The sequence below is a fragment of the Alosa sapidissima genome, chromosome 5 (genome assembly GCF_018492685.1).
Source record: "Alosa sapidissima isolate fAloSap1 chromosome 5, fAloSap1.pri, whole genome shotgun sequence".
In the NCBI taxonomy this organism is placed as follows: Eukaryota; Metazoa; Chordata; class Actinopteri; order Clupeiformes; family Clupeidae; genus Alosa; species Alosa sapidissima.
In genome coordinates, this window is record NC_055961.1 from 21312916 (window position 1) to 21340628 (window position 27713).

Here is a 27713-nt window from a genome sequence, read left to right on the forward strand (position 1 = left end):
GAAAAAATGCTTACAAGATCAATGCTTTCACATACATTCATCATTGCCACAACTCATTCTCTCTCTCTCTCTCTCTCTGAATGGAAAGGCAGCAGAGATGTCACCAGTAAGTACCGGTAGGGTGAAATGTCAGTCCAGGAGAGAGTGGGTTGAGCAATGACTCAGACAGAGAATATGAAAAGATGATACATGAGACACCTGCACAACCTCAGAGAGAAAGTGAGAACGAGGCACAGGGGAAGGGAAGGAGAGAGGGGGGGTGGTGTTGTGCCTTACACCAAGAAAAGGCCCCTCTTGTCTTGAAAAAAAAAGACAACTACTGAAAGACAGACTGAAACCCAGATGTGCCAGACCTGAAGGGTGGTGGGTAAGCCCAATATTTTAATGAGCGGAGGTTAGAAAACCCCCCCGATAAAGAGGTGTCAGCAGGCACAAGATGTGGAAAAAAAGACAGAAAGAGAGAAAGAGTGTGAAAGAAAGAAAGAGAGAGAGTGAGGGAGAGAGAGAGAAAGAGAGAGGGAGAGAGAGAGTGAGAGAGAATGGCAGATGGGTGCACGTCTGCACGTTCAGATGCTCCAGATGTGCACGGCTTTGATGTACCACACCAACCAAACCACCAGCACTTCTGGACCAGAAGCGCTTGGCAGAGGTGTGTGTGTGTGTGTGTGTGTGAGTGAGAGTCTGAGAGTGTGTTCAAGAAGGTGGCAGCGCCCAGCACTGGTCGCCGTCTGTGTGTCCAAATGAAGGCACAACTTTCCAAGAAATGGGCCTAGACAGACCACAAATCACCACAAGCAGGACGGTGGACCGGCTACCCGGCCGGCTCCCCAGGAGTCACCATTGAGCTGGTGATGAAAGATGTTGTATTTCTGGAGCGAAGTGGAGCCGCTAAACCGACACTAAACCAACGCTAACCTGGCTCACCCGCTGGGCCCGGGCACATTGCTCTCGCATGGCCGGAAACAGGCTTGTGCTTTTAGGCAGCAGCACCAAGAGCCACACAACCACAAGTGGCACAAAGACAATTTGAAGCCAAAACTGTTTTTCCCCCGTTACCCCCCCAAATAAGTTCTTAAGTTGTAACGCAGGCACAAAGAAAAGGTGGTGTGTGTCTGTGTATGTGTGTCCCACAGCAAACTGCATGATAAAACTCAAAACAGTATAGTATAGTGTCCATCAAGTCACAAACTAAAGCTGTGATAATACTGTGGGGCCTTTGTACTCCACACGTTGTCCACATTCACTGCACCTGGCTGGTGCAGAGTGTTAACAGTTTTTCTTAAGCGCTATGGAGTTACCAATGCAATTGCTGGTCATATATTTTTACATGCTGCTCCTCCAGCAGAGAGGGCGTCAGCGGACCGTGACCGTGACAGAGCTGGGCAGAGTGGGAGCAGCTGTGAGGGTCTCTCTGCAGCCTGGGCCACACCGGTGTGTGTGTGTGTGTGTGTGTGTGTGTGTGTGTGTGTGTGTGTGTGTGTGTGTGTGTACGGTGTGTGTGTGTGTGTGTGTGTGTGTGTGTGTGTGTGTGTGTGTACGGTGTGTGTGTGTGTGTGTGTGTGTGTGTGTACGGTGTGTGTGTGTGTGTGTGTGTGTGTGTGTGTGTGTACGGTGTGTGTGTGTGTGTGTGTGTGTGTGTACGGTGTGTGTGTGTACGGTGTGTGTGTGTGTGTGTGTACGGTGTGTGTGTGTGTGTGTGTGTGTGTGTGTGTGTGTGTACGGTGTGTGTGTGTGTGTGTGTGTGTGTGTGTGTGTGTACGGTGTGTGTGTGTGTGTGTGTGTGTGTACGGTGTGTGTGTGTGTGTGTGTGTACGGTGTGTGTGTGTGTGTGTGTACGGTGTGTGTGTGTGTGTGTGTGTACGGTGTGTGTGTGTGTGTGTGTACGGTGTGTGTGTGTGTGTGTGTGTACGGTGTGTGTGTGTGTGTGTGTACGGTGTGTGTGTGTGTGTGTGTGTGTGTGTGTACGGTGTGTGTGTGTGTGTGTGTGTGTGTACGGTGTGTGTGTGTGTGTGTACGGTGTGTGGGGCCCTTTACACCAGCATGCTGCTGCTGCCACTGCTGCCTCTGCCCTCTGTTTCCACCCAATTGCCCCTTTTTTTACCAGCCAGAAGCAGCAGGATGGCTGCCAGTGGTGTGTTTCTCACACACAACCCCCAAGTATTTCACATGCCTGAAAAATTACCCCTCCTGTTGGCCAAGGGGAGACTTCAGACAGGAACCCGCTGACCAGTTTTACCACTGCAGAAAATATTAAGCTGTGCAGAATGTCCTTCTCATCAGGTTTTTTTTTGTGTTTGTGTCTCTGTGTGTGAGACAAGTTTTGAAAAGAAAAAAAGAAAAAAGGAAAAAACACAGACCATCTCATACATGTAATTATTTCTCCTCAGTATTTCAAGGGGACTTAGGCCGAGAAGGCTGTGCCAATTCGTCATCCTCTGTCTGCTGTGTGAGACCGTTATGCAACAGCTAATTACTTCCACTCTGCCCAAGCGGCCGGCTGCACTCCTTGTACTGTGTGTGTGTGTGTGTGTGTGTGTGTGTGTGTACGCCCAAACGGCCGGCTGCACTCCTTGTACTCCACGCAGTACTGAATGGAGGCGTGAGGGAAGGGGGGGTTGGGGTAAGTAGGGGCAAGAGGAGAGAGCACAAATCTCTCTCTCTCTCTCTCTGTCTCAAGTTCCTTCTCTTTTCCCTTCTTCTCCTTCTTCTTAAAGGAATCTGCAGCTTTGCAGAAAGACAAATAGGCTGGTAAACCACGTTATTGGGGGGTGGCGGTGTGGGGTGGGGGAAGCATCCAGACAGACCCTCCAGCCCTCGGCAAGCCTTTCAACATGATGTCATCATTTACCAAAAATAAAAAAAAAAAAAATCTAAGCTCAGGCCTTTGAAGGGGGGAAGCGGAATGAAGAAAGAGACAGAGAAATAAGATGGGGGAAAGTAGCGGTATATCATGCTACCAGTTCACTCGTTTAACATTTCAGTTGTATATTTATTCCTTCCATCCATCCACTTATTTCTCCAAATTCTCCTTTCAACTATTTTCTTGATTTCCCAGGGCTCGCTCCAATGCATGTATTCAAAATGTTCTCATCGTAGTCTCCGAAGGCTGTGCTTTTATCGGCCCAATGTAAATGCTATCTTACATAGGATTCTAGCAGGGAGAGAGACTGCAGTTATCTTTTTAAACCCATGAGGAAGGTTGACTCATACCCCTCAATCAAGCCAAGACACAAGACTTAGCAGAAAAATGAACTGGTCAGCCTTTGCATTTTGTAGAACGTTTTTTTTTTTTTTAAAACATTATCTCAAACTTCTGTTTTCTTCACCTTGGTTTTTGGACAAACAGCTAGCTTTGCCGTCTCAGGATCACTCACTAGCAAAATATGTTCTTGAAATCGAAAATACAACACAGAGAAACCTTTGTAGCTCAGGTACATTAGTTTGCAGTTGCATTTCAGGGTTGTAATATGATGACAAGGATAAGTCTATACTCATTCCCAAAGCCAAGAAAGGGAAAAATGTGGTTCAGATGTTCAGTGGTTCAGATCACCAACCTCAGGCATGCCACTTAAGGCTACAGTTCAGCTGCATGCAAGAGGTGAAACTGGGCATGATGCACTCTGAAGCGTGCTGCAGCAGGCCGACCAATAAAGTGATGCCTGAGTTCAGAGACATAGAAGACATCGCTAAGGCTACTGTGCAGGTCTGTGCCTGCAAGACGTTAGACAAGAGCTTGTGTTTGTGTGTTTGTGTGTGTGCCAAATTAATTAAATGGGCGATCCAAGTGATGAGAAATGCGTAGGTATGCCATATTTCTGCTGCACTGCTGCCTTTGCGGCATTTACGCTTGCAGTAAAAAAGCCAAGTGAAGTGATCCGATCCTCACAAATCCTTAACAAAGCGGGCAAGCGGCAAAATGATGTCCAAATTAATATGAGAACTACCCTATTGAAGAATGGACATGCTATTTCAACAGTGGAGCTTGATACTCCAAACTACAGTTAAATTAATAGTTAGCAGATGTTTTTCTTCAAATCAACACAGACTCGCAGTGGTGGGTTTGGGATTTGAACCTGGGCCAATTGTTTGTGCCCTGCTTGCTGAATCACTGATAGTTTGGCCGACACATGCCTGACCATGGGCTCAGGGATGTACATGCTATATGAACAGTGGCATACTGTTGGTTAGTGGTCCTATGGTCAGCGGACACGTACCTGACCACTGGCTCTGGGATGGTGTCCATATTGGCAGGGACCTGGACCCCCTTTTCCCACTCCTGCCTCCAGGGGTCAGACAGCACGTAAAACTCCTCAGTGCTCAGCTGAGCGGAGTCCGGCAGCTTCATGGCCGTGATGAAGTCCGTCCGGAACACCTGCCACCACAAAGGGTACAAGGTACAAAAAAAAGAAAAGAGAGAAAGAAACAAAGACACTGTTTAGAAGCAGTAAATACACTGTTTAGAAGCAGTAAATACACTGTTTAGAAGCAGTAAAGTCTTTAATAAAGCATGGCGAACCGTTTAAAATGGCCTACGAGTTGTGGCCATAGATTTGTTTGGGATTTTAGTTACAGCCCTGACCAGGAGGAAAACATGCTAGTTGCTTACAATGGAGTCATTTGGGGGAAAATCACTAACAGTTACACTTTCGCTTTAAATTCAGATAGGAATCAACTTGTTTCTGAACATAATGGGTTCAAAAAATTACATTTATCTTAGTGTCCAATGTAATCAACCAATTCACCCCCAATATCCCAATGTTGAGAACAAATTTGTCTGGTAGTCAACATTCTGTGCAGGCTACATTAACTTGCTAACTAGCTAACTTTACCTCATCAGTGTAACATAGCCAACTAGCTGACATTACTTGTTTCCCCCTCTGTATCTATATTGGCAAAATGGTGTTACAAACCACAAGTGGAAGGTACATAAACACCCACAGGTGTAGGATAGGTGGAGGTGTCACAACTAAGGTCACAACAAAGATACATTTTGAAATGAAGATGTGAAGAAGAGATGCCAAGTCACGGCATCAAGTGTGTCATATTTAATTTAGATATTCACTAATGGCCACCACACTCATTGAATATTTTATGTGTAACTTTAACATGCTGCCAACTTGACACTTGAAAATGTAGTGCCCTTTTAATTTTAGGTGTTAGCTTTCTCGAAGGCAAAACAACGGCTCCATGCTATAACTCTGATGCAATTTGTAAAACATGGGTCATGTTTTTCTTTTCAGACCTTGTGCCATCTTTCAAACTAAATATTTTTGTCTAAAAATGTATGCTGTACTTCTGCCCATACCCCAACAAAATGGGTCTTTCAACAACACACCAATTAGGTCCATTCCTGTAACCTGTCTGAGCCCAGACCATGCAGAGGGTGATGGGTGCCATAAAAGGAACACACACACACACACACACGGTGGTGGGTGCCATAAGAGGAAGAAACTGAAGCATAACATCTCTAGTGGCGCTAATAGCTCCAAAATCCCTCCATTCAATGCCAATACGAGGCCTCTTCTTACTATGGAATAACAAACATAGCTGAAGACTCAGTCTAATGAGCCTCAGAAGATTGCGATCAGGCAGCCACAGGGAGGTTTGCTCAGGGGCTGTTTTTTTTTCCTTCACCCTGGTCTCTCAAGCATTACAGACTTGAGCCCCACTATATCCACCTGCTCATGATACCATCAGTACTATAAAACCCACACTGACCCTAAACCCACAGGCAACCTTACTCAAGGACATCAGCCTAGGCAGCCACCATGCGCATTATCCAGTCTGACTGCAAATTTCAGCCCCTCTCGACACAGACTGCATTATACACTCCATCATGTCTTCATAAGCCCCCTTATCCCTGCTTTACTGTCCGTCCATCCCCCCCCACCCCCCCCCCCCACACCACACCACACACACACACACACACTCTGCGCTCATGCCCTGAAAGCAAGTCTCCCACACACAAACGCACATCCATGTAATCAAGTGAGCCTATTAGCAGGAGTGTGAAGACGGCGGCCTGGTGTGATTCATTGCCTTGCTGTGCGCGGCAGAAGGGGGATAAAGGCTGGAAGGAGAGGCTAAACAGAGGGCTGGAGGTTAAAGAGAGAATCAGTGAGTGTGAGTGTGTGTGTGTGTATGTGTTCTGGGTCAGAGTGTGTGTGTGTGTGAGTTAGGGCTGCACGATATATCTAAAATCTATCGTTATTGCGATATCAACACTTGCGATGGACATACCGCAAAGATTACTTAATTTTAGCACATTGAATGACCTCTGTGTATGAAATGCGCTATATAAATAAACTTGACTTGACCGCCGCGATATAGCGTAGCTTTTTTGCTAGGCCTAGCGAAGACTGTCAATGTGGACAGCACAGTGGTCAACAGCCTAGGTTACATAATATTTTATATTGTTTATGTATAAAATGATACATTTATTTCTGTAATTATACATCCCCCCCCCCCAACCCTACAGTCTATGCTAGCAGCAAGTAGAATGGAGAAAAAACATTAAATATTTAAATATCGCAAGTTATATCGTTATCGCAGTACTCAATAATGTTATCGCATATCGCATGTTTTCCTAATACCGTGCAGCACTATTGTGAGTCTCTCTCTAGCTAGCTTTACACGACAGCGATCTGAACACAATCCGCAAAAGTGGCGTTGCGTTCCCACTTTTTATTTCGCGTTTAGACAAGCGTCTTTGGGTGGAAATCTGCATGCACATGGTGACGCAAAAGTGTGTGAAATTTGATGTAGTATGCATGCCAGGTGGTGGCTAGGTGATACTGTGAAGCACTGCCATACAACAACACCAAGAGCGCGCACATGCGTTGAAACTTCCTTTTACTTCTCTCCGTAGTAGCGCGAAATAGCCCACAGTCAAAAACCAAAACATGGCGAAGAATAGCCATCAAAGCAGCTAATGGCCTCCTTACACCAAACAACTTTGACAAGATTTGGGAAAGATTCTTGAAAGATTGGAGTCTTTTGAGTAAAGTTTGAATGGGGGCATTAGTTGAAAGACTACAATCTTTCAAGAATCTTTCCCAAATCTTCACATCAGATAAAATATTTTGTCGGTTTCACCCGGGAGCGTTGTCGTGTAAAGCCGGCCTCTGTGTTTGTATATGCATGTGTGTGTATACTGTATGTGTCTGTCTCTCTGTCTCTGCCTCTCTCTGTGTGTGTGTGTGTGTGTGTGTGTGTGTGTGTGTGTTAGTGTTAGTATGTGTGTGTGTGGGGGTGGGTGTCTGTGTGTGTGTGTCTGACTGTATGCCAGAGAATGTGATTGGGAATAGAAGGATGAAAGAAAGCAAGTCAAGAAGAGTATAAGATGAGGTGATGGCACGCTGGACTAGAATCTTGGAAAATGTTGCGGTCATCCTCCAAAGACATCTAAATCAATTCGGACAGACACATCCAGCACTGCTAAGCAGTTGAGCAAAAGAACACCACGCAAGTAGAAGTCAGTGGAACAAGCACTGGATGGAAAAACAGCTGCCAATACAAATAAACAATCAATGTAGCATGGATGTGTGATACAAGGATGCTGGGCCAAGAAGAACCTCTTATCCAGTACCTCTTCTCTCCTCCCCGCCCAACAGAGCTCTAGGACAAGCGGGAGAGCTCAGTGTCAGTGATTCACTTTTACTGCTCCCTGTTTATACAACCCCGCCACAGCTAATTAATGCTGGCGAAACAGAATTACAAGGTCTCTGGTTTTAGTGTCCGTTTTGCTCGCTCCCTCTCTCTCTCCCTCTGTTTTACTCACTCACTCATACTCTCGCTCTCACGCAGTGATATCAAACAGTTTCACTGCCTGCACAAGTGAGGACAAGTGACGCCTTAGCGGTTATGTGTGTGTCGTAACGATACAGAAGGACAGACTGTTCTCAGCGGCAGTGGCGGAGAGAGAGAGAGAGAGAGAGAGAGAGAGAGAGAGAGAGAGAGAGAGAGAGAGAGAGAGAGAGAGAGAGAGAGAGAGAGAGAGAGAGAGAGAGAGAGAGAGAGAGAGAGAGAGAGAGAGAGAGAGAGAGAATCACTCTGGTACACAGACAAGGCAGACAAACCGTGGGCACCAGTTTGCTGAAGCCATGCAAAGAGCAACAGCAATGTGAGGGCATGACAATGACCTCATGTAGCAACAAGAAGGGGGCTATGGGGGGGTTCCCACACAGGGACTATATAAAGGATCTCATTGTGCTTGGCAGCGCTTATTAGTTCTGATATTTACACAACAACCCCGGGAGGATCCTTGCCGTTGGCAGGCTCTCCGTGTGTGTGTGTTCTGTAAGGAAATGAAGTGCTGCGATGAATGGGGGAAGGTTAGCGTTAGCAGCAGCGGAGCTAAACTGCGTAAACAGCGTCTAACGAGTCAAGAAGTGGTTTGAGTCACGCAGTCATCTGAACTCTCCCGCAATCCCCATTCAACCGCGATATGTCATCTTCATTGCCACAATGGATTAGTGAGGCCTGGAGGAAAAGTTATATAACTAGCCAGTGTGAAATGTGTTTTATATGGTATATACTGGCTCAGGGACACCAAGAGTCTCTACAAATCTGGGAACAAGGAGGTTCATTTGTAATGCATCTATGCACCAATGCCAGAGCTGTTAAAGCACAGACATTTCTCATTTCAAATTACAAACAGGGCACAGAGTCCACCCGAGCATTTTAAAAGTCTGTCGCGTTGATTTAAGACCTTTTCTGCAAACTAGAGAGTGCAAGAGGTCTTCGTCTTTTCTCCGACGAGCGTCACGACTGATGTCAGCGTGTAGCAGGGAGGTTAATTTTAGTGTGCGCTTCTCCGTAATGATGGGGTACAGAAGGAAGGCCTGGTGGATCTTTTTGAGGAACGCTGCATGTCCCTCGCCATTTCCACTGCTTTACCGCGTGACAGAACGCAGAGGCGGAGACACTGGGAAATGTGTCAGCAGGCTTGATCGGGATTGGTGTGGGGGGGTTGGGGGGCACAGAACTCTACAGAGTTCAAACCTGTACGGCGTACGCCAAACGCCAGGCGATGCCACCTCAGGTTAGCTGCTGATGGACAGGCCTGCCTCAGCAAAGCTCTCCCCTCTGTGGTCCTGCTACAGCCAAGTTCAACACGGCTGAAACCCTGCACCGCTTTAGTGCGTCTGCTCCTCCAGACCACAGCCACACTGGGTACTCTGTCCTGCCTGCACTCGGTCAGCTCTCCTGCTGAACTGGAACTGAACTGGCGACCAACAACAACAACAAAAAAAGCATCCAACCTGACCAGTCATGACACATCAGCTCCCAAAGAGCCAAGGACAAAAGATGAGAAGAAAAAGTCAGCCAAAGAACGCATCTGGTGAGGCTACGACACTGTACAGCTTTCACAGAATCTCCTAAACAATACCGCGTCCCCTCAAGCTAATTCAGGTACACCGTTACAGCATGTGTGTAGAAGATATTCAGTGGCCCAGAGTCAACAGGACGCGTTTTGACCGTATGTTTCCTCCCCAGGAACAGCTTAGGCCACGGCCCCCAGCCGGTACCTTAAGCGGCGTAGCTTGCCTACGCTCAGCGCTGCTCAACGGATTTACCCGCTCTCCCTCTGAAGACACAGCTCCGCCTGCTAACACTGGACATGGATGACCTTATCAAGGAGGAACAGGCACAGCACCTGCGCTCACACAGGCCAAATCGCAGGCCATGGAGAAGAGGCGTGACGATCACGGCCGGGCCCCGAGTCCGAGCGGGAGGAGAGAGAATTTGCATTTGATCACACATGAAATGAGTGTGACTGTCTATGTGTGCACGCGTGTGTCTGTGTGTGTGTGTGAGGGGGCATTACGAGTGGAAGCGCGGCATTTTCCCCCCTTGATGCACAAGTCTCTCACTGTTCATACAGTCACCTACACACACTGGACCTTATTCGTGTCATGACTCTAAACACAGCTGAAGATCTGAGCACTTAGAATGATGCACAAAGCACTTCAGTGTCAGATCTTTTTTTTTTTGTCAATGTCAATTAAAGTGTCAATTAAAGTTCAATTATCATGGAATCATGCAAGCACAAACTAATCCATTAATTGTATGCACGACAGGGCTCTTTAAACATGTCACATTAAATGGGGCCTCAAGTCATAATAAATGGATTTACCTAAGCCTCGAAAAGTGAGAAACTACATCAGGTTTCATGTTTATTACATTTTTCATAATCACATTTTTTTTTCATGATCAAGAAAAGAGAAAAGAAAATTACCCTCCTACTAAGTGTACCTTAAAGCAGATTGGTTTTTGGTTCATTTATGGCCCCATTTCAGGTCATGTTATGACAAACCTTAAAAGGTGTAGTTGCCCTCATCTGTAATTCAAATGAAACATCCTAATTTATGCGGGTGTTGCAATCGTACGCCAACAGTTAGATGCAGTCACCAAAGCAGAGTAGATTGAAGTAGGAAACTAGGCAAACTCAAAATGAGGAAGGCAACGCAAAAAGTATTTTGAAGAACTTCGTTTTTTGAGAATAGATTCATTGAGAGAGAAACTGTAGGACTCTGCTCCCAGAAGCCTTACGCACAAAATATAAATATGAACTAGAAATGCAATTCCGTGGAATTACACGAGGGGATGCAATCTGCTGGTTAGGGTGTTGGTGGGGCTGTTGAGCTTGCTGCTAGCTGGTTGGTAGGGTAATTGTGATACCTGCAAAGGTGCTTTTGGAGTAACCAAATTTGAATCTTGTGTGACATGGCATTCTTGAGATATCACATTCAAGGTGTTTTTGACCTTGACATTTGACCTTCAACCTCCAACATCAACTCACTTCACCTTTGAGTCCATAAAAACACTCGTACCAAATTTGAAGCATGTACGTCAAGCCGTTCTGGAGATATAATGCTGAATGCATGAGATATGGCTGGGACTTATTTTGACACACAGGAAACACTTTAACAGGATGTGTAGTTCAGGTAGAGCTAGATTGTATGCTTAGAACCTGAGACAGTTGGATTTCTCACAGGTGACACCTGTGCCAGTGTTCTGATTAGCCTGGGAACTGCTCTGAGAACTACTTAACGAGCGCAGCTGGCTCTATTATGACATCACAGCCCCCATTCAAGTCTATAGGGGAAAAATACACTTTTAATTACAAATATCTCAAAAAGTATAAACTTTTCAAAAATGAAAAACGGATAGGACGGTAAAGCCTTGGAAGATCTACGGAACGGTGTTTGACCTAAATTTGTTGTTCAATAGAGGGGATGCATCCCCTCTAACTAAAATAATGTAATGGACGAAACAAAATTAATATAATTGTTTGGTCTCATCTTTAGTACATTGACAATATGTAAAAAAATGTATGATTCCAAAACATCACACATCTCTATGGATGCTTATAAAGGAGAGCTGAATAAATTTGGCAGCAATCTGTTAAAAAAAAAAAAAAAAACCCAGGCACTATCAACATTCCCACATAAACAGTCTTCCTTCAGCAAAGTGTCTCTGCTCGCCTTAATCCTTCAAAATGTCCTTGGGAACCCTGAGCAACAGCGATACAGAATTGGCTCAGGGAGCATAATTTGCATTTGTCTGGGAGAGGCATAGTTAGCAGAGGCTCGCTCACATCAATTACGCATGCAGGGCCAGTGCTTGGAGGAGATAATAGCACAAACAGTGTGCATTTATTCCTGAAGATACCAGGGCTTGGGTCAAAGCTGGTGGAGGGCTTTGAAGTTTTGAATTAAAAAAAAAAAGGGAAAAAAAAAAGTGAAACTTAATATTCCAGGACAGTGTGTCTCACGGCCTCTTTCTATCGGTTTTCTTTCTTTCTTTCTTTCTTTCTTTCTTTACTATCCATCCAGAGTTGCTCCACCCAGGTGCAATGACCCGTACCTTTCAGTATGCAAGAAAGATTAACGAAGAGGAGATGCTCATGATTTATTTGAACTATCCCTAGTGGAGAACTGGGTGCGGATGCATAAATTGTCAAAATAATTCCACTGTGCTGTTTTTCTCTGGTGCAGTGTCACTTTAAGCCAGTGTTTCCCATCACCTACCTATGACAACTCTGCCCGAATTCCTGGCCCGTACTGCCGACCCACCACATGCCCCTTGACAATTCCAATGCTGGACTATTTGAACTTTGTCACTAAATTAGGATTAATGCATTATCATACCGGATATGTAATCATCCCACCTCTTGTAACTTTCACCTCAGGTGGCTTTAAACACCATGTCCTATTCTCTTCATCTGACTACCACATGCATTTGTCATGTATACAGTCCTTACTGTCCTGTATTTGACCCTAGGCAGATGGGTCAGGCCCTTGAGTCGTGGATCTGCTCGAGGTTTCTTCCTATATGTATCTCCAATTCTAGGGAGTTTTTCCTCGCCCCTGTTACCCATGGGCCTTCTTTTCTTTTCTTCCTTTCTTTTCTTTTTTCTCTCTGATTGTCTACACTCTGTAAAGCGCCATGATACATATGTAATGTTTTTGCGATCTATAAGCACAATAAATTGAAAATTCAATAAATTGTTTCTCAAAGTGTGGTCCGGGGACCACTGGTGGTCCGCAAGCTATCCCAAGTGGTCCGCGAGCAGACATGGTAAAATATAATATAGATGAGATGAGATTGAACCAACTTGTATGTAAATCCAAACAGTTTTGCAACACTGCCTATGTAAGCTATGCCTGTTTAAATCATATGAATTCTCTGACACAATAAGCAAGGTGCAAAGACAATAAGCCAGGTGGTTCAGTGAGTATTGTATAATTGTGTAGGCCTATTGTATAATATACTGTTGAAGTAGTTCTACTGTTTTTTTTTTGTTTGTTTTGTTTTTTAAGCTACTGTAGGTGGTCCGTGATTTTTTTTATTATTATTGGTTAAGTGGTCCTTGGTCTGAAAAAGTTTGAGAAATACTGCTTTAAGCCAAGTACTGAAGTCTTGTTTTTGTCCTTCACCTCCATTCTAAGAAACGTCAGCACCACCACCAAGATATTACACATCTGAACACTGGAACATTCTCATTCTGATTTTTTGGCAGGCATTTTTCTACATTTATTTATCTGGATTTTCTTTCTTTCTTTTTTTGAATTGGGGCACTATGCTACTGCTCCCCCCATCCAATCACACACACACAAGGTCCTGGCAGCAAGCAACACGGGCACCTGGGACTCAGAACATTCCTACAGCTGTTTGCATCTGGTTGCCATGGCTCTGCACAGCTGTTACTGCCGACGTTAATGAGCATCAGTGCCTCTCTCTCATGGCGTCTGCTTCCCCTCTGCACAAGGCTGGCAAGAGAGGTGCAGGCCGGCTGCTCTGCGTTAATTTCACACCTGCGTGCATGCAAGACACTTCCTTCCTTCCTTTCTGTCCTGACACAGCAGGTCTCATTCATGACAACAGCCCTAAGTATAGTGCGGAAATCCACATTATGGGCATGTTTTTGGCTTGCAGGGTTCTGACTGTAGACTGTAAGGGCATGCAACGTATAAGTGGTATTTTTTTATTCATAACCTTCAACACGGAGATGAAATACATTAATATGTATCTTACAATGCATGAAAATACTACTTTTGAAGAAAATTAGCAGTTTCAGCAGATACATTCATCGATTACCAGGAGGAGTAAAATTGCGCATATTAGTCACAAAGGCATGCAGTCAGCCACACAAATGCGCAGGTGAGAGTTTGATTTGCCCTCACACAATGTCATTCATCCAACACAAATATCTCAATTAACCCATTTTAACCACTGGTGGGGAACATTGAATGAATTTTGTGGCTGCCAACAGTCCCAGCCACTAATGAACTGCAGCTGTGGCTTGATCATCTGAACACCTCTTAAATGTTCACTGAGACTGTCTTCTCATCCAAGCATGGAATATTTGGTAGAAAAATCACATGGTTACAGTCCACCCAACCCAAATGAACTCAGTCCTTGTAAAATGGTATGCTACAGTAACTCTTGAGATTTTCTTTTTCAGTGGAGAAACACTACCAAAGTCATAAAACTGATTAATTCCAATGCCAAATCATGAAATAACCATAACTGCAAACATAGCACTTATTTCTGATTGCCACCAGCTAAATAGCGGTGTAGAAGTCATGTAGCAAATAAATGGAACAAATGGAACTCCGTAATATACATTTTTAAACAGATGAATTTATATTTCTCAGGGTTGGCTAAGAGGATAACCATTTTTACCAATCAAAGTTGGCTGGCTCATCTTTGTGTAATTAGATACTTCACATTGAGGTCAAATGCATAAATGATTACACACTAACCTCTGAGGGCTTCTTGTGCTCTTGCCGAACCCATGTGCTGTTGGTACCAGTCGTCTTCGAAGACTTTGACCAGGAAGTAACATGACCTTTTCAGGAAACAAAGACCACATATTACACAGAGAAAAAAAAAAAAACAGATTCAAGTTGTCAGTTTTCTAATGACCATGGATTATGCAAGCAATTAGCCTTACTGTATCTCAACTTGACCCTAATGTAGGCTTTTATCTGGTAAGATGATGTGTCTCTGACTCTCGAACATGCTTTCATTTACATAAAAATGGCAGACTGGCTCCCTTGGCATCAACATTGCGTTGGCCTGCATTTGCGTTGATTGGCAAGCACTCATTGAGTACATCTGCCTGATTGCTTGGGTGTGCGTCATTCTCTAGATTCTGATATTTGTTAACGTTTTATGAAAGACCCATATTTTTGGTTTAGGTACAAAATTATTTCATCCCTATAACATCCCACACTGTTTACTTTCAACATCTGCAGGTCTGATGTTACAAAACGTGCAAATTAGAAATATAGACCTGCTTTAGGAAGTATCTAAACTGAAGGACAAATGGCAAGTCAATATAAAGACAATATAATGTGCACATGTCAATACGTACAGGTATCAGTTATTTGGATTTCATCATTTATTATTCATGTTTTCATTAGATCAGTCCTACCGGGCAAATACGGTCACAGTGCAACATGGAGAAGTTTCCATTACCGTATTGCCTGTTGCAAAATCTGTTGCTTATTACACATCACAGGTTATTTGGTAAGTACACTTCTGAAAGACACAGTCAATTACACAAAAAAAACAGGAGCGCCAGGATTCAAACACTGCAAGCAAAATAACTCTGCATCTAGATTTAGATATTTAATGTGTGGTCATGAACATACAATATGTGGTTCTATACGGCCAAACAAACTGATGCTAGTGTCTTTTGATTAGCTAGGCTACTGTGTCTGAGCCACAGTCACTCGTTTTAGCTCATGCTCTGGTAGAGCATGAGCTAAAAGCCTTACTGTCCATCCCAAAGTGAAACACCAGCAGAGAGAACATCTATAGCCGCGGTTATTGGGACTCTTGAATCATATTCACACAGGGAGGTCATGAACAGTGATTTACTAACAAGCAGCCAAGAAGCCCTACACATCTGCTCCACGTCTCCGTGTTTGATCCGCGCCCAGGCCACTTCAAAGACATGGGATGAGCACAGAAAACAAGACGCAAGAAGGAAGAGTGACAGAGAGAGAGAGAGAGAGACAGAGAGATGTAGAGTGAAAGGGGGAAAATGAGAAAGACAGAGGAAAAGAGAGGGTAAAAGAAAGTGAAAGATAGAGAGAGAGAGAGATGGAGAACAAGATGAAGAGAGCATCTTGAGCGCACTCTCCACCCAGCGAGGCTTGTTTACCCCGGCTGTTTATTTAGCGCTTGGCCATGAGGCGCTGCTGAGCTGAGCTTACTGCCTGCTGTATTAAATCCATCCAGTACTACAATACAGATCGTCTTGACTCACACAGAGCTAATTAGCCTCCAATGGTGGCAATCCCTCCACCATACACCAACAAGGCAATAAAGGAACCACCATCTTCAGCCAGTCACACCAAGGCACTTACTGTCAGTGGTGTCCGAGTCATTGCTGCTAGTGGAATACTTTCTCCTCTTCTTCCCCACACTCTCCATCTATAAAAACAAAACAAAAACACACACATCAAAAGAAGAAAAGAAAATAATCTGAAAGGCATTTTAGTATTTCCACGGAGGCAATATATTTCACAAACACACACACACACACTCATCGGTGCGCCAAAGCCACAATGACAGTTTGGGTTAAACTAGGCCACAGTCAGTGACGAGGGAAAAGCAATGGAGGGTGACCAAGGAAGACCAATGAGGGCAGAACAGCGGAGAGGAAGAAAGGATGGAAAAAAGAGAGAGAAAGAGGTGGAATAGGGGGCAGGAGTTTTAGGCCAGAGTTTTTGACAAGGGATGACAAGAGTGACCAAGGATGACCAACAGCGAAACGGGGGAGAAATGGAGAGATACAGAACAGACGAGTAACAGACGAAGAAAGAGAAGAAAGAAAATAATAAGATAACGAGTTGGAGGAAAAGGGACAGGATTTTTATGAGGCCCTGGCTTAGATTGGCTCCGTTCTGCTCGGTGGATGTACATGTCTGACTCCTCATCCACCGAGACCGCATTGAGCCAGGAAAGAAAAACACTAGAGGAAAAAATGGGTTATGGCCCTTGCCGCCTGTGCGCAGATTTATGTGACTATAAAGCGGGGCTTTTCCCTCTTATATTGGGCTCTTCCTGCTGCACTCAGAGCCCGCCCTGAACTTTACAAGTGACATTTAGACTTACAAACACGGCCGTTCAACTCCTGGCCCTCCAAATGATTCACTGTAAACGGCTCGCTCTGTGCATTACCTGCTTCCTCCATCTGCCCCTGCCTCAAGTGCTGCCTACAGGGAAGCGCGTCCTCTCTTTCTCTCTCAATCTCTCCATCTATCAACCGATCAGCAGCTCACATGCACTATTGCACTGCTTGCGCTGCTCCACTGGGTGGACACTGGGAGGCCAGCACCGAAATGCTACAAGATCCACAGGTCTTATTACCGCTGATATGTATGTCACAAGACAAAGCATTGCCATTTTTTTTTTTTTTTTAACTTCATCACTTTGACCGCAGGAGCCCCATTCATGCAGGCCATCTGAGAGACAGTGGTTGAGCTGTTCACTCCCTGTGTCTCTGTCTTTGTCTGTCTGTCTCTCAGCCATCACAGCTATGAAAGTTTTTTTTTTTAAAAACTAATAAAAAAATGGTGAGATTGAGACGTTTCTACAGCAGCAGAGTGGAGCAGTCCACATTAGGTGCCAAAGAGGAATACCAGATGTAAAAAGAATGCAAGTCTCACTTCTAAAAATGAGAGGGGAAGGGGGGCGGGCGGGGGGGGTACCCAGGATCCAGTTTCATCTTAAAATTTGGGAGATGGGGAGGGTGGGAGTCCAAACCCTTTTTTTCCAGGAGGCAGGTTTTTGCGGAAATGGATGAACTGTTCCCATAGGAAGCCCTTTTAGTATTAGTGATGCATTTTCAAACAAATTAAGTGCCCACAGTGCCAGGCAGTGTGGAAAAAAAAGAGAGAGGAACTCAACATGCGCCCTTTCCTCATTAGTGACTAGATTCACTGACTTTTCCACACAGGCAGAAGTGGATTAAGTTACCTACATCCTAAAACTGCTCCTGTCTAATACCCCTACACTTGCCTCTTTGTGAATGGCAACCTTGGCAGACCAGACTGGCAGCACCTCTGCCCTCAAGGCCAGCCAAAACACAGCTCTATGGAGCAGAACGTGGGTGCCCGGGCCTTCTGGGTAGTCCATCCTACTTCCAATGAAGGCTCTGGTCTGTAGCAGCCTGACAGTGTGCTACACTGTGAGTGTGACGGTCACAGAAAAAAAATGTAGGACCAGTCCAACAAATGTCAAAGGTCAGGCTGGCAGGCAGCCCATGTGAAGTGACAGATCTGATGATGTTGAAAGAAAAGGAGAAGAAAAATCACCTTATCACAATTCGCACAGCTGATATCAAAAAACTGACAGTCGATCAACCACTGAACAAAACTCTCAGAACAACCAGAAAGGTTTTGTGTGACTGCCAGGGTTCCCACTAAGTCAAATGTAAAATTCCATGACTTTTCCTGACAAAAAAAACTGAATTTCCATGACTTACTATATAATGAATGGTACAACGTACCGACCAATGATTTCAGAGTAGCTGCGTGGCTTTCAAGAATCTTTTTCTTTTTGAGAGCAGGAGATGAATATATGGGCTACTCAAGCAAGCAGTAAAGCTAATAACCAGATACTAATTCTGCGTGGAAATATTTGTTGTATTAATGTATTTTGGCAAGTACATTTTAAACTGCTACAACAAAATTCCCTGTAATTCCATGACTTTGCCTTAGAAAATTATAGAATTTCCTGACTTTCCATGTCTGGAATAGACATTCCAAAATTCCATGATATTCCAGAAATTCCATGACCCTGTGGGAACCCTGGACTGCGCAGTGAAGAGGGTTTACACTTTAGCGGACAGCCAGCCCAGGACCCTAGAGCACACTCCACTGCCAGTCTTGACAGAGCAGGTGTACTAGACTGTGTGCATGTTAATTGCTCTGTAACCTTCTCTGCTCTTAAAAGACACAGGGCTGCCAGCAGCACGCCTGGCATCTGGCTCCCCATTTAGTCTTATTTAACGGATAGTCCATTATCAACTTTCCCATGGAAAACTTGGCACAACTCAGACACTGAGAGAGAGAGAGAGCGAGAGAAAGAGAGAGGGAGAGAAGAGAGAGAGAAAGAAAGAGGGAGAGAAGAGAGAGAGAAAGAAAGAAAACCGTTGCAGAGTCTGGTTACATCATGAACTGTGTGTGAGCAGGCATTAATTTTGTGTGATGCTGTGTTATAATCCCTTGTCATCATTCCTAAATCACTTGTTGAGCTGTATGTCACCCAATCCCGTGTAAGTGCCACCAGTTAGAGCTGAAATCTCCTACATTGCGCTAGTGCAGTGCACTACTTATGCAATAGTCTTACTGTCCACAACTTCACGGTTTGCAGACTGCTTGCCTGCTGAGACAGGTGTGAAAGGGTCAGGGGATTCATTGCATTATTTAACTTCTATTGCTGTTTTCTCAAACTTCAAATAGAGCAATTATCTCTTTACTGCAGAATTTTAATTGTCCAGACTTGTTCAATGTTCAGTTTAATTAATTTACTTACAGAGTAAGCACTATTCTCAGCCTCAATGATAAACAAACCACAAAGCGGAAACCGACTGTTCTGAGGCAGAGCTTTCTGCACATTCTGAGAAAAACATTTCAAGAGTTTATTTGAGGACAGGCTGAGCAGCCTTTCTTCCTGCCACTACAGTAGCAGACAAGACCACACAGCCATAGCCACCATCATACTTTTCACAACTCTCTACATACAATCCAATGGTTCAGATCACAAGAACCTGGGGCCCGTTGCACAAAACTAGGATAAGGGATTAAGCCGGGATATCTTGGTCATCCTGGCTCAATTTATCTGTGATCCGGTTACACAAAAGCGGGACAGGGGGCAGTAGGATATGTTATGGTATAAGTTACCATGGAGATTTATTCTGTGGAGCTAGACTGCTCCAGACCAGGCTAAGTTCCAGGATCTATTTAATCTCATCCCTTATCTCAGTCAGCAGTCAACACAAACGGAAACCCACTGCCCACTACACATTGTTATCACATATAACTAGACCCACTGTCTTTATTTAAACGTTTGTGATCATTAATTTCAATGATTTTGGATAAATGATGATTTTTAGATGATGTTGCAATCATTAGATCATTTACAGTTTCACATAGACTATAAAGCTATATATATATAAAATGATGGAATAAAAACGGTGTTGCCTTTCTTTTTAATTATGTCTTTTACATACTCGCCATTGTGCGACAATGTGACGTCACGGAAGCGCCGTAACCATTTATACTCGCGCGTGGTGGTCGCGACACTAGTTGCAATATTCTCCTAAAGAGAACTGTTGCTGTTGTAAAAAGGCTATGGCTACCTACTTTACACCGTAGAAGAAGCCATGAAGCCGCTCTACTTGCCATGGTGATAAGTGAATCTGTGACCGGTGGCGGGGTCTATTTGAGGGAGCCGTGAGCGCGCACTTATCCAGGATTGTTTTCTCCTGGCTTGATGAATCCGTGTCTGCTCATCCTGGCTTGGTCTTTGTGCAACCAATTAAGCCTGGATGCTCTTGTTTTGGATTCATTGAGCTCAGCTCAGTCACTTATCCTGGATGACTTGATCCTACTTTTGTGCAACGGGCCTCTGATACCAAATCTCATGTGGCCTTCATTTGGTGTGTCTGAAGCAGGCCACTGCTGCCTCATGGAAGAGATCATTAAAACATTAATATGTCTTGTAAGCGGAACCAAAGTTTCACAGGCACCGTTGTGGTAGAACAAAGGACCTACAACCTCGTGCTTTCATTTGATAGTTGCGTGGCGTTCAATGGATTCATTTGCATAAAGATGGGCATCGGCCCTTCAAATGCAGCGCTGCCTTCCCGGAATGCTTTGCGGGTGCGTTAAAGTCGTTTGACGTGGAATGCGACAACAAAATGTAGTGTAGTGCTAGTGGATCAGGACTCTCAAGCTCTCCTCATCATCAGCACAATCACTAGAGGACTGGCGTCACAGAGAAGCCCAAATAAAACCAATTTAAAAGGGACACTATGCAAGATTTTCACCTTTACGAAGAAAATTTGATGATAAACGAACTTGTAATAGGCGAACCTACCATAGCTATACAGCATAGACGTAGCGAGTCCCTACCGAGAAACCCAACCATGCAACTTCCAAGAGCGGCGGCCGGCCAAATCTCGCGAGAATCATGAAACATTACCTTGTCAGTAAATACAGCTCTTTGGAGATTTGAAGTTTGCTATTTACAATAGCAGAGTAACATATACATTGCAACTCTAGAGGGAGCTCTACAGTCGCCAAAAATACCTAAATCTGCATAGTGTACCTTTAAAAGAAATAAAATATGTATTTTTTTTCATTCTGTATAAGGAGGATTCTCAAACCTTGCCTTTTTCTCAACAAACAGGTTCAGACAGGGGCAGGCTTACCTGGGCTAACACTGGGACTTAAGCACGACACAGACTGTATGCAAACTCTGCAAATCTCTCCAGAGGACCACAAATTACACGTCAAGCAGAGATTTCCTGGACTGCCGATCAATGAGTTAAGGGGCTGTTTTACATGATAAGAACAGTCAAGAATGACTGATATCAGAGGGAGTTCAAGACAGCGCTATCCATGCCAGTTGCTTAAACGCGCTGATTCAATTGCCTGAAACATAATTGAGGGTTTTGTCCATTTCGAATACCACTATGCCAAAGAAAAGAAAGGGGAGCCTGCAGACTACGGAGAGTGCAGTCGTCTCTGCGGCAGGATGACGACAAACTACTTCAGCTCTAAATTCTCACAGAAAAACTTTGACGAAAGATTTTTAAACCATACAACTGTATAAGAGTGGCAAGCAACATCACGGCAATAGGACTTTCACACTCAAGATTTCACACTTTTCTCATCTGCAACACACACCTCCCCTTAAATGTCAACCAGTGGTATTAGGATAAGGAAATGGGGCTGCTCTGGGGCAAAAACATTCATTTATTCCCCATGCTAGCCTGTCCTGCTAATGAAACAGCCTGTTTGTGCCCGGCTCAGTTTCCCTTATAAAGCTTTATTTTCCCTTATAAAGGGTACCATCAAACGACTGGCAATGCCAGGAACAGGCTTAACTAGGCTAAGACCAGGACTTAAAGGCATCAGGCATCAGGCAGGTTGTAAGCAAACACTGCCACTGCTACATCTCAGCTCAGGTTACACTGGGACAGAGTCGAGAAGTAGACATGAAATAGCCTAGTTTCTGCCTGTTTTAGCCTTGTGTATGGTATAAACTTCCACTGCCTGGAGTATACACACACACATACATACACACACACACACACACACACACAAGCAGCATCACTGCAGAACCTGTGGGAGAGGCGTTGAGCCTTTCCCTCTGGTCCACAGGAACACAGAGCCTGCTATTTTAGGATGTGAGTGAGGAAGCAAGGGAAAAACAGGAGCACAGGGAGGGTAGAGAGAGATGCAGAACAAGGTCTGTGTGTCTGTGTGTGTGTGTGTGTGTGCGCGCGCATGTGTGATGTGTGTCTGTCTGTGTGCTTGTCACAGAGTATGTCACAGAGGGTGAGACACATCCGTTTTTAACACATTTTCAATCGCATCTCCCAGGAGGGGGTAGATCATGGCTCTCTTGAACATCTACTACAGAAAAGGGCAAGGGCAGCGCAGGGACAGCTGGCTGGGCTACACACATAGTAGTAACCCAATAACCATCAATTGCTATACTAATATACATATACATATATTAAAATCTTAGTAGTAATCTTTAAAATTAAATATTGCAAAATGTGAATGTGAATCACAAAAGGATAATATGTAACACTATAATCATTCCAAACTTCATTGAAGGCTAACTGCAAGTCAGAATCAATGAGCCTTGCCAAGCTTTGCTCTACCAGAAAGCAAATACTGTGAGCTGGCATTATAAGCCATTTCTGGCTGCCCCCCCCCCCCCCCCCCCCCCCCAAACACACACAGCTACCCACCTCCGCAAAGAGTGCCCTGCATCTCTTTAGAGCTCACAACACAGTGAATGATGACACAGCACTTGCAGGTGAGGGAGCTGCATTGCCGTGGCAACAGTATGCACAAGCACCACCTCCACACAGATGACCTCACCACTCAAGAGCAGCTACAGGGGGACCAGGCAGGCAAACGAATAACTAATAATTTAGCACCAGTTAGCACCAACTGCTAAAAAAAACCTACAGTTTATGGAGGTCACACAATTTACTACATATCTAGCTTTTGGGCTTCTGAAATGGACAAATGAACTGGTGAACAATCTGCAAATTATATTTTCCCCCCTAATCCTCAGGCTGCCATAACGAGCCATCAGGTCTGCCAAATGGTTGCCAGCTTTCCCCTGCAAGACTGAGCCGTTTTGACCGACTGCCAAAAAGGGGGGGAGGCAGGAGTGAGAGAAGGAGAGAGAGAGAGAGAGAAAGCAAGAGAGAGAGAGAAAGCAAGAGAGAGAGAGAGAGAGAGAGAGAGAGAAAAAGAGCTGGGAGGGGAGGCAAGGTGGAGATTAATACACATGCGCTCCCCTCTGAAGTTCATTGGCCTCTGTGATGAATGTGGGAGAGAGCAGAGTGCCCACTGCTTGGCCAGCACCAGACACCACACCGATTCATCTACCACAGACTCATCCAAAGCTGTATGCCTTCGTTTCTTTTAGGGAGGTTTTTAAACTCAAGTCACAGATCAGAGGGCATCATGTCTCAACAGAAGGTCAATGAAATATAAATAGATATCGGAAGAGCAGGTACCCTAATGACAACTAAACATACTACTACTACTACTTTAATCACTACTGATGATGATACAAACACTCAACCCCTCAACATAAGGTCACCAGATGTGTCAATGAATAGGCTCAATATTCAGTCAGTTTATCATAATCATGAATGCGTTTCACTCCAGCAAATACAACGCAGGGCTTAAAGCAAAGAAAAGGTCTGTGGCTGAAGTTATCAAGATGTCATATAGGCCTGTAGCCATACTGCCCATTTTCAATTCTAAAACAACCCAGCCCATGCCTGAATTCAGGCACAGTGCCTGAACACTTTAAGCCCTGCCTATGCCCAACCTGAGAGGTGCAACTTTGGCATCTGTAACCACACACATGTTGATTAAACAAAACCTTCATTTTCATAGTCATCTTCATAGACAAACAAATAGCAAATGTGATATGGCAAGGGCACACAGTGCAAAGAAAGGGCCTTTTTAGATTACCATAGTGCTAAATGCTATGAGCTAGGGCTCTGGCATAGCTACTGGCCCTGGAAACATCTTATCTCCCATTCAATTCCTATAATGAAAGAGTAATGTATCATTTTCAAACAGTCAATGAAACTGAACATATTTACCAAATATATCAATCATACGGTTGCTCTTCTGTAAAGCAATCAAAGGCTTATCAGTTTAATTATAATAATAAAAACAAATTGTCTTTCTCTACAGGATTTCTTCACCTTTTTAAGTGTAGAGAAAGGAAGTGCCACTACTGAATGACTTTTTCCTGTTATTATCTGTTAATAACATTCAGTGATTCCTCACCCTTGGTCACAGACAATTCATCTCTGTTTGCTTGTAGCAATGTTACCTAAAGCCAACTGAACAACATGATTCCATGACTCATTGAAGCAGACAAGCTGAATTTGATGAACATTAATGCCACTTCTAGAATACTCTACATGTATGTCATATGCACACGCACACGCACACACACCCACACACTTCCACCCTCTGCTCCTCCCTTTATTCTTTGACACAAATAAACTGACTTGTGCTATGAAAGGTTATGGGCCATGTCTGTGTGTATGTGGCATGTGTATGTGTATGTGTATGTGTATTTATGTGAGTGTGTGTGTGTGTGCGTGCATGTGTGTGTACTTCACATCAGAGTGACAAGGCACTGATAGCTGATAGGTTGCTGCAGTTCATTCATGGATGACACACCCCCCAATGGTAAGGTTGCTAATAGGACACTACTGCCCATGTGAGCTTGAGATCTACTTCTCAGCCAATCAAGGGAGACTCCCTGCTAGCACACGGGCTCACATGCTGTTTCTGCATGAACACATAACACACATAACCAGGTCCGTGTCTCTCTCTTTCCTTCTCTCTTTCTCTGCAAATGTTGAAAGATGAAATCAAAGATTGATCTCAAACACCTTCATAAACACATAGAGAGAGAGAGATAACAATAATTGGCAAGAAATGCTGAGGACAGTAAAGGTTTTCGAGATGGCGTAATACGATGGCTATGTAGGAAGAAGGTGCTTATGCCCCCCTCACAGTGAGTCATCTCCTGTTACAAGACCAGCGGGAGCTGGAAGTAAGGCTGTCACTACAGGGAATATAACAGGCCCTGAGATGATTCTAAAGTAATTGACTGGAGGATACCATCCATTCCATTAGACTGATCATTGAGCATCAGAATATTAAAGATTGTAGATGAATTTTCGAGTAATAATATGCCATCAGTATGCCTCTGTGCAAATCCGATTAAAAATACATAGATAAGAGGATTACTGCGAGATATACCTTTTTGCAGTCAACTTTGATAGTGGCTTAATACCTTGAAGAAGTCCGACTTCTATTCACCAGTGTCGTTCTTTCTTCCAATACAATTCTGTATTTAAGGTGAAATTCCGTGTGTCGAGTTAAAGAAAAAAAAACGTATATGTACTACTTATTACCGAAACTATCCTAGTCACCACTAAAATTGGGAAAGAGGATGCAGATACTCTCGTCATGCGCATCCCAGATGGTGTCCCGCCCCGCCTCCTTCGCGGAGGGCAGAGCAGACTTTTCTGAAGGTAAACAACAGCCACTCCCCCTACAGACAGCCCAAGACGGTAACGGCAGATGAAAAGCTGCGGGATTCGAAATAACATGCAACCTTATCCTGAACCTAGACTTCATTTTAAAGACAAATATGACATGCCTATAAGACCGTTTCCTTACATTTTAGGTCTGCTTACTCGATTGTAGCTTAATGTTAATGCCATGAGATGGAGCTAGCGACTGCAACTTACCCAGCCAACAACCCACCTAAAAATGCGAACAGGATTTCTCCTGACCACCATATGTTCAACAGCGAAGCGGCTAAACACAAACCAATCCAAAAATCGCCCAATTCCGTTGATACTACTAACCCAGCTGCTCTGAAAAGGAAGCGAGAGACAGCCAACTCCGAAAACCGCACAGTCCTGCTTTGACTAGGTTGAGGTTCCTCGCGACAAGCAGGATACGCTTGCATGAGCCTTGTTAAGTTGGTTAAAACCTTGACATGTGCGTGCTCGTGGGGAATTATTTACATTAATACAGCTGTTTCTGATTTAAAGTGGCACTATGTTTGTTCTTCCCCTGCTTCCATTACTTCATACAATCTACGGATTAATAAAAACGCCGAATATAGACACACAAATCATCATTGGCTAGGTACTTTCGGAATCGTTCTGGATAAAAGTTAACTGTCTCTCAAACATTTTTGGTCCTCCGTTTAATACTGTCATCTGACCTACATGCATCATCTATGAACATAAGCTAACGTTACCGCTGGTCTGTAAGACAAGTGCGTGCAACCTCCCCGCTACAACCAACATTAGCAAGCTCAGGATAGCATTACATAACTTGTGAGTGACCAACAGTAGCAACACACATCTTTACCTTGGTTCCAGTTTACTGTAGAAAGTATAACGTCCTCCGTCTTGGACGATGTCGGGATATTAGGATACCATTTGAAGCTACACACATGTAGCTTCAATGATAAGTCACTAGTGAAATACCAGTGCTGCTAGACAGCTAGCTGGTTAGCCAATACTGACTTTCTACGTTGGTGCAAACGTTAGTTAGAGTCCAACTGCTGCTGTGACAGCACGTAGTCAAGATGCTCTCCAAAGAATGAAAATTAAAGTCCTTACGCCAGTCTTGTTCAGCTGGAGGATCTATCCACGACTCAACAAATTTTCTCTGAAGACTGCGACGAACGGTTACGCAGCCTTCGTTTAAATAATATTACAGTTGCCTGACTTTCTCGGGGTATCACGCGTAATCCAAATTAGCAAGCTAATGTTATTAAATCGAAAGAACCAGCAACCTCGATTGTATCTGTAGCTTGTATATTAGTGTTAAGCAGGCTAGCGTGGTAAGCTAACTAATTCAAACTGCAAAACCATGTCGCATTTCGATGGTATCAGGTTTAGTCTTGTATCCATCAGGTAATGTTAATGCAAATCACATGACTCTGCCTCTCTCAGATTATTTGAAAGTGTATCCAGGACGATATTTTTCAATAACTGAATAAACCAGAGGCTAACTGGCTAACGTAGTTTCGAGACGTTCTGCTTAAAACATTTCGACTTCGTGGTTTCTTCCTCTAGCTACCTCATTCGTGCTCTCCTTCGTATGCGATTGCACAGTAACGTTAACGTTACAGGCATACACAAGGAGTCTTGCAACCTTACAACAAAATAAGCTCATACTTAAAACTCTTTTGGCGCCATATTAATGACGTACTTAGAATTCACCGTTACAAACAACTATACAACAAATAGGCTACCCTCTACATTTCTAACCATGCACAAGCTAGAGCGAAAACAATACCAACTTTACGTACCTGTCAAGTTTCTTCAAAGAGTGATAGCAACCATTAAGATAACGTCAACGGCTTGTCGAATCAGTAAATGGGGCGGTTCGTGATAGTATAACCGTCCATTTTACATGGAGGACGATGGGAGCGGGTATCAGCAAAACAATTCTGTATTTTTGCTAAAAGAAGTTGCAGAGATAGATTGCATTCGAAATAACGTACTGATCTGACCCACCCGAACTTTCTAATCAAACCCATGCATCTTTAGTTCCTGTATGAGACTACTGACGTTGCGTTACTTTAACACTCCTATCGTTAAGTAATATGCTCTTCCTCTTACAGTCGTGTTAAGGTAGGTTCAGGTGCGCAGTTCATTTTGTCTACTAACACCATTAAATCTAACAGCAACTGCATCATTTCTTTAGTACAGTACATTCTTAGAAAACTCAATATTTGCTGTAGGAAGAGATGACGAGGAGCTAGCACTTATACTGAAGACCAATATTTATTATTTATATGTGTGTATATATATATATATATATATATATATATATATATATATATATATATATATATATAATAAA

General features: G+C 43.9%; 1 protein-coding gene across 4 annotated transcripts in view; it reads right to left on the reverse strand.

Annotated features, from left to right (window-relative positions):
- jade2 (jade family PHD finger 2) overlaps nucleotides 1–27486 on the reverse strand; it is a 75723-nt gene extending 48237 nt beyond the window's left edge. For 2 of the 4 annotated variants that reach the window (XM_042091609.1, XM_042091613.1), the window contains exons 1-4: nucleotides 27157–27486; nucleotides 15888–15954; nucleotides 14274–14359; nucleotides 4215–4372 (exon numbers count right to left, since the gene is read on the reverse strand). In XM_042091609.1, the coding sequence (XP_041947543.1) occupies nucleotides 4215–4372; nucleotides 14274–14359; nucleotides 15888–15954 (311 nt within the window). In that variant the 5' untranslated portion in view covers nucleotides 27157–27486. Of the gene's footprint in view, nucleotides 1–4214; nucleotides 4373–14273; nucleotides 14360–15887; nucleotides 15955–25113; nucleotides 25612–26207 lie in introns of those variants that run through there. The other 2 variants (XM_042091611.1, XM_042091612.1) reach the window with 2 other exon arrangements.
- Between the last annotated feature and the right edge of the window lie 227 nt (nucleotides 27487–27713).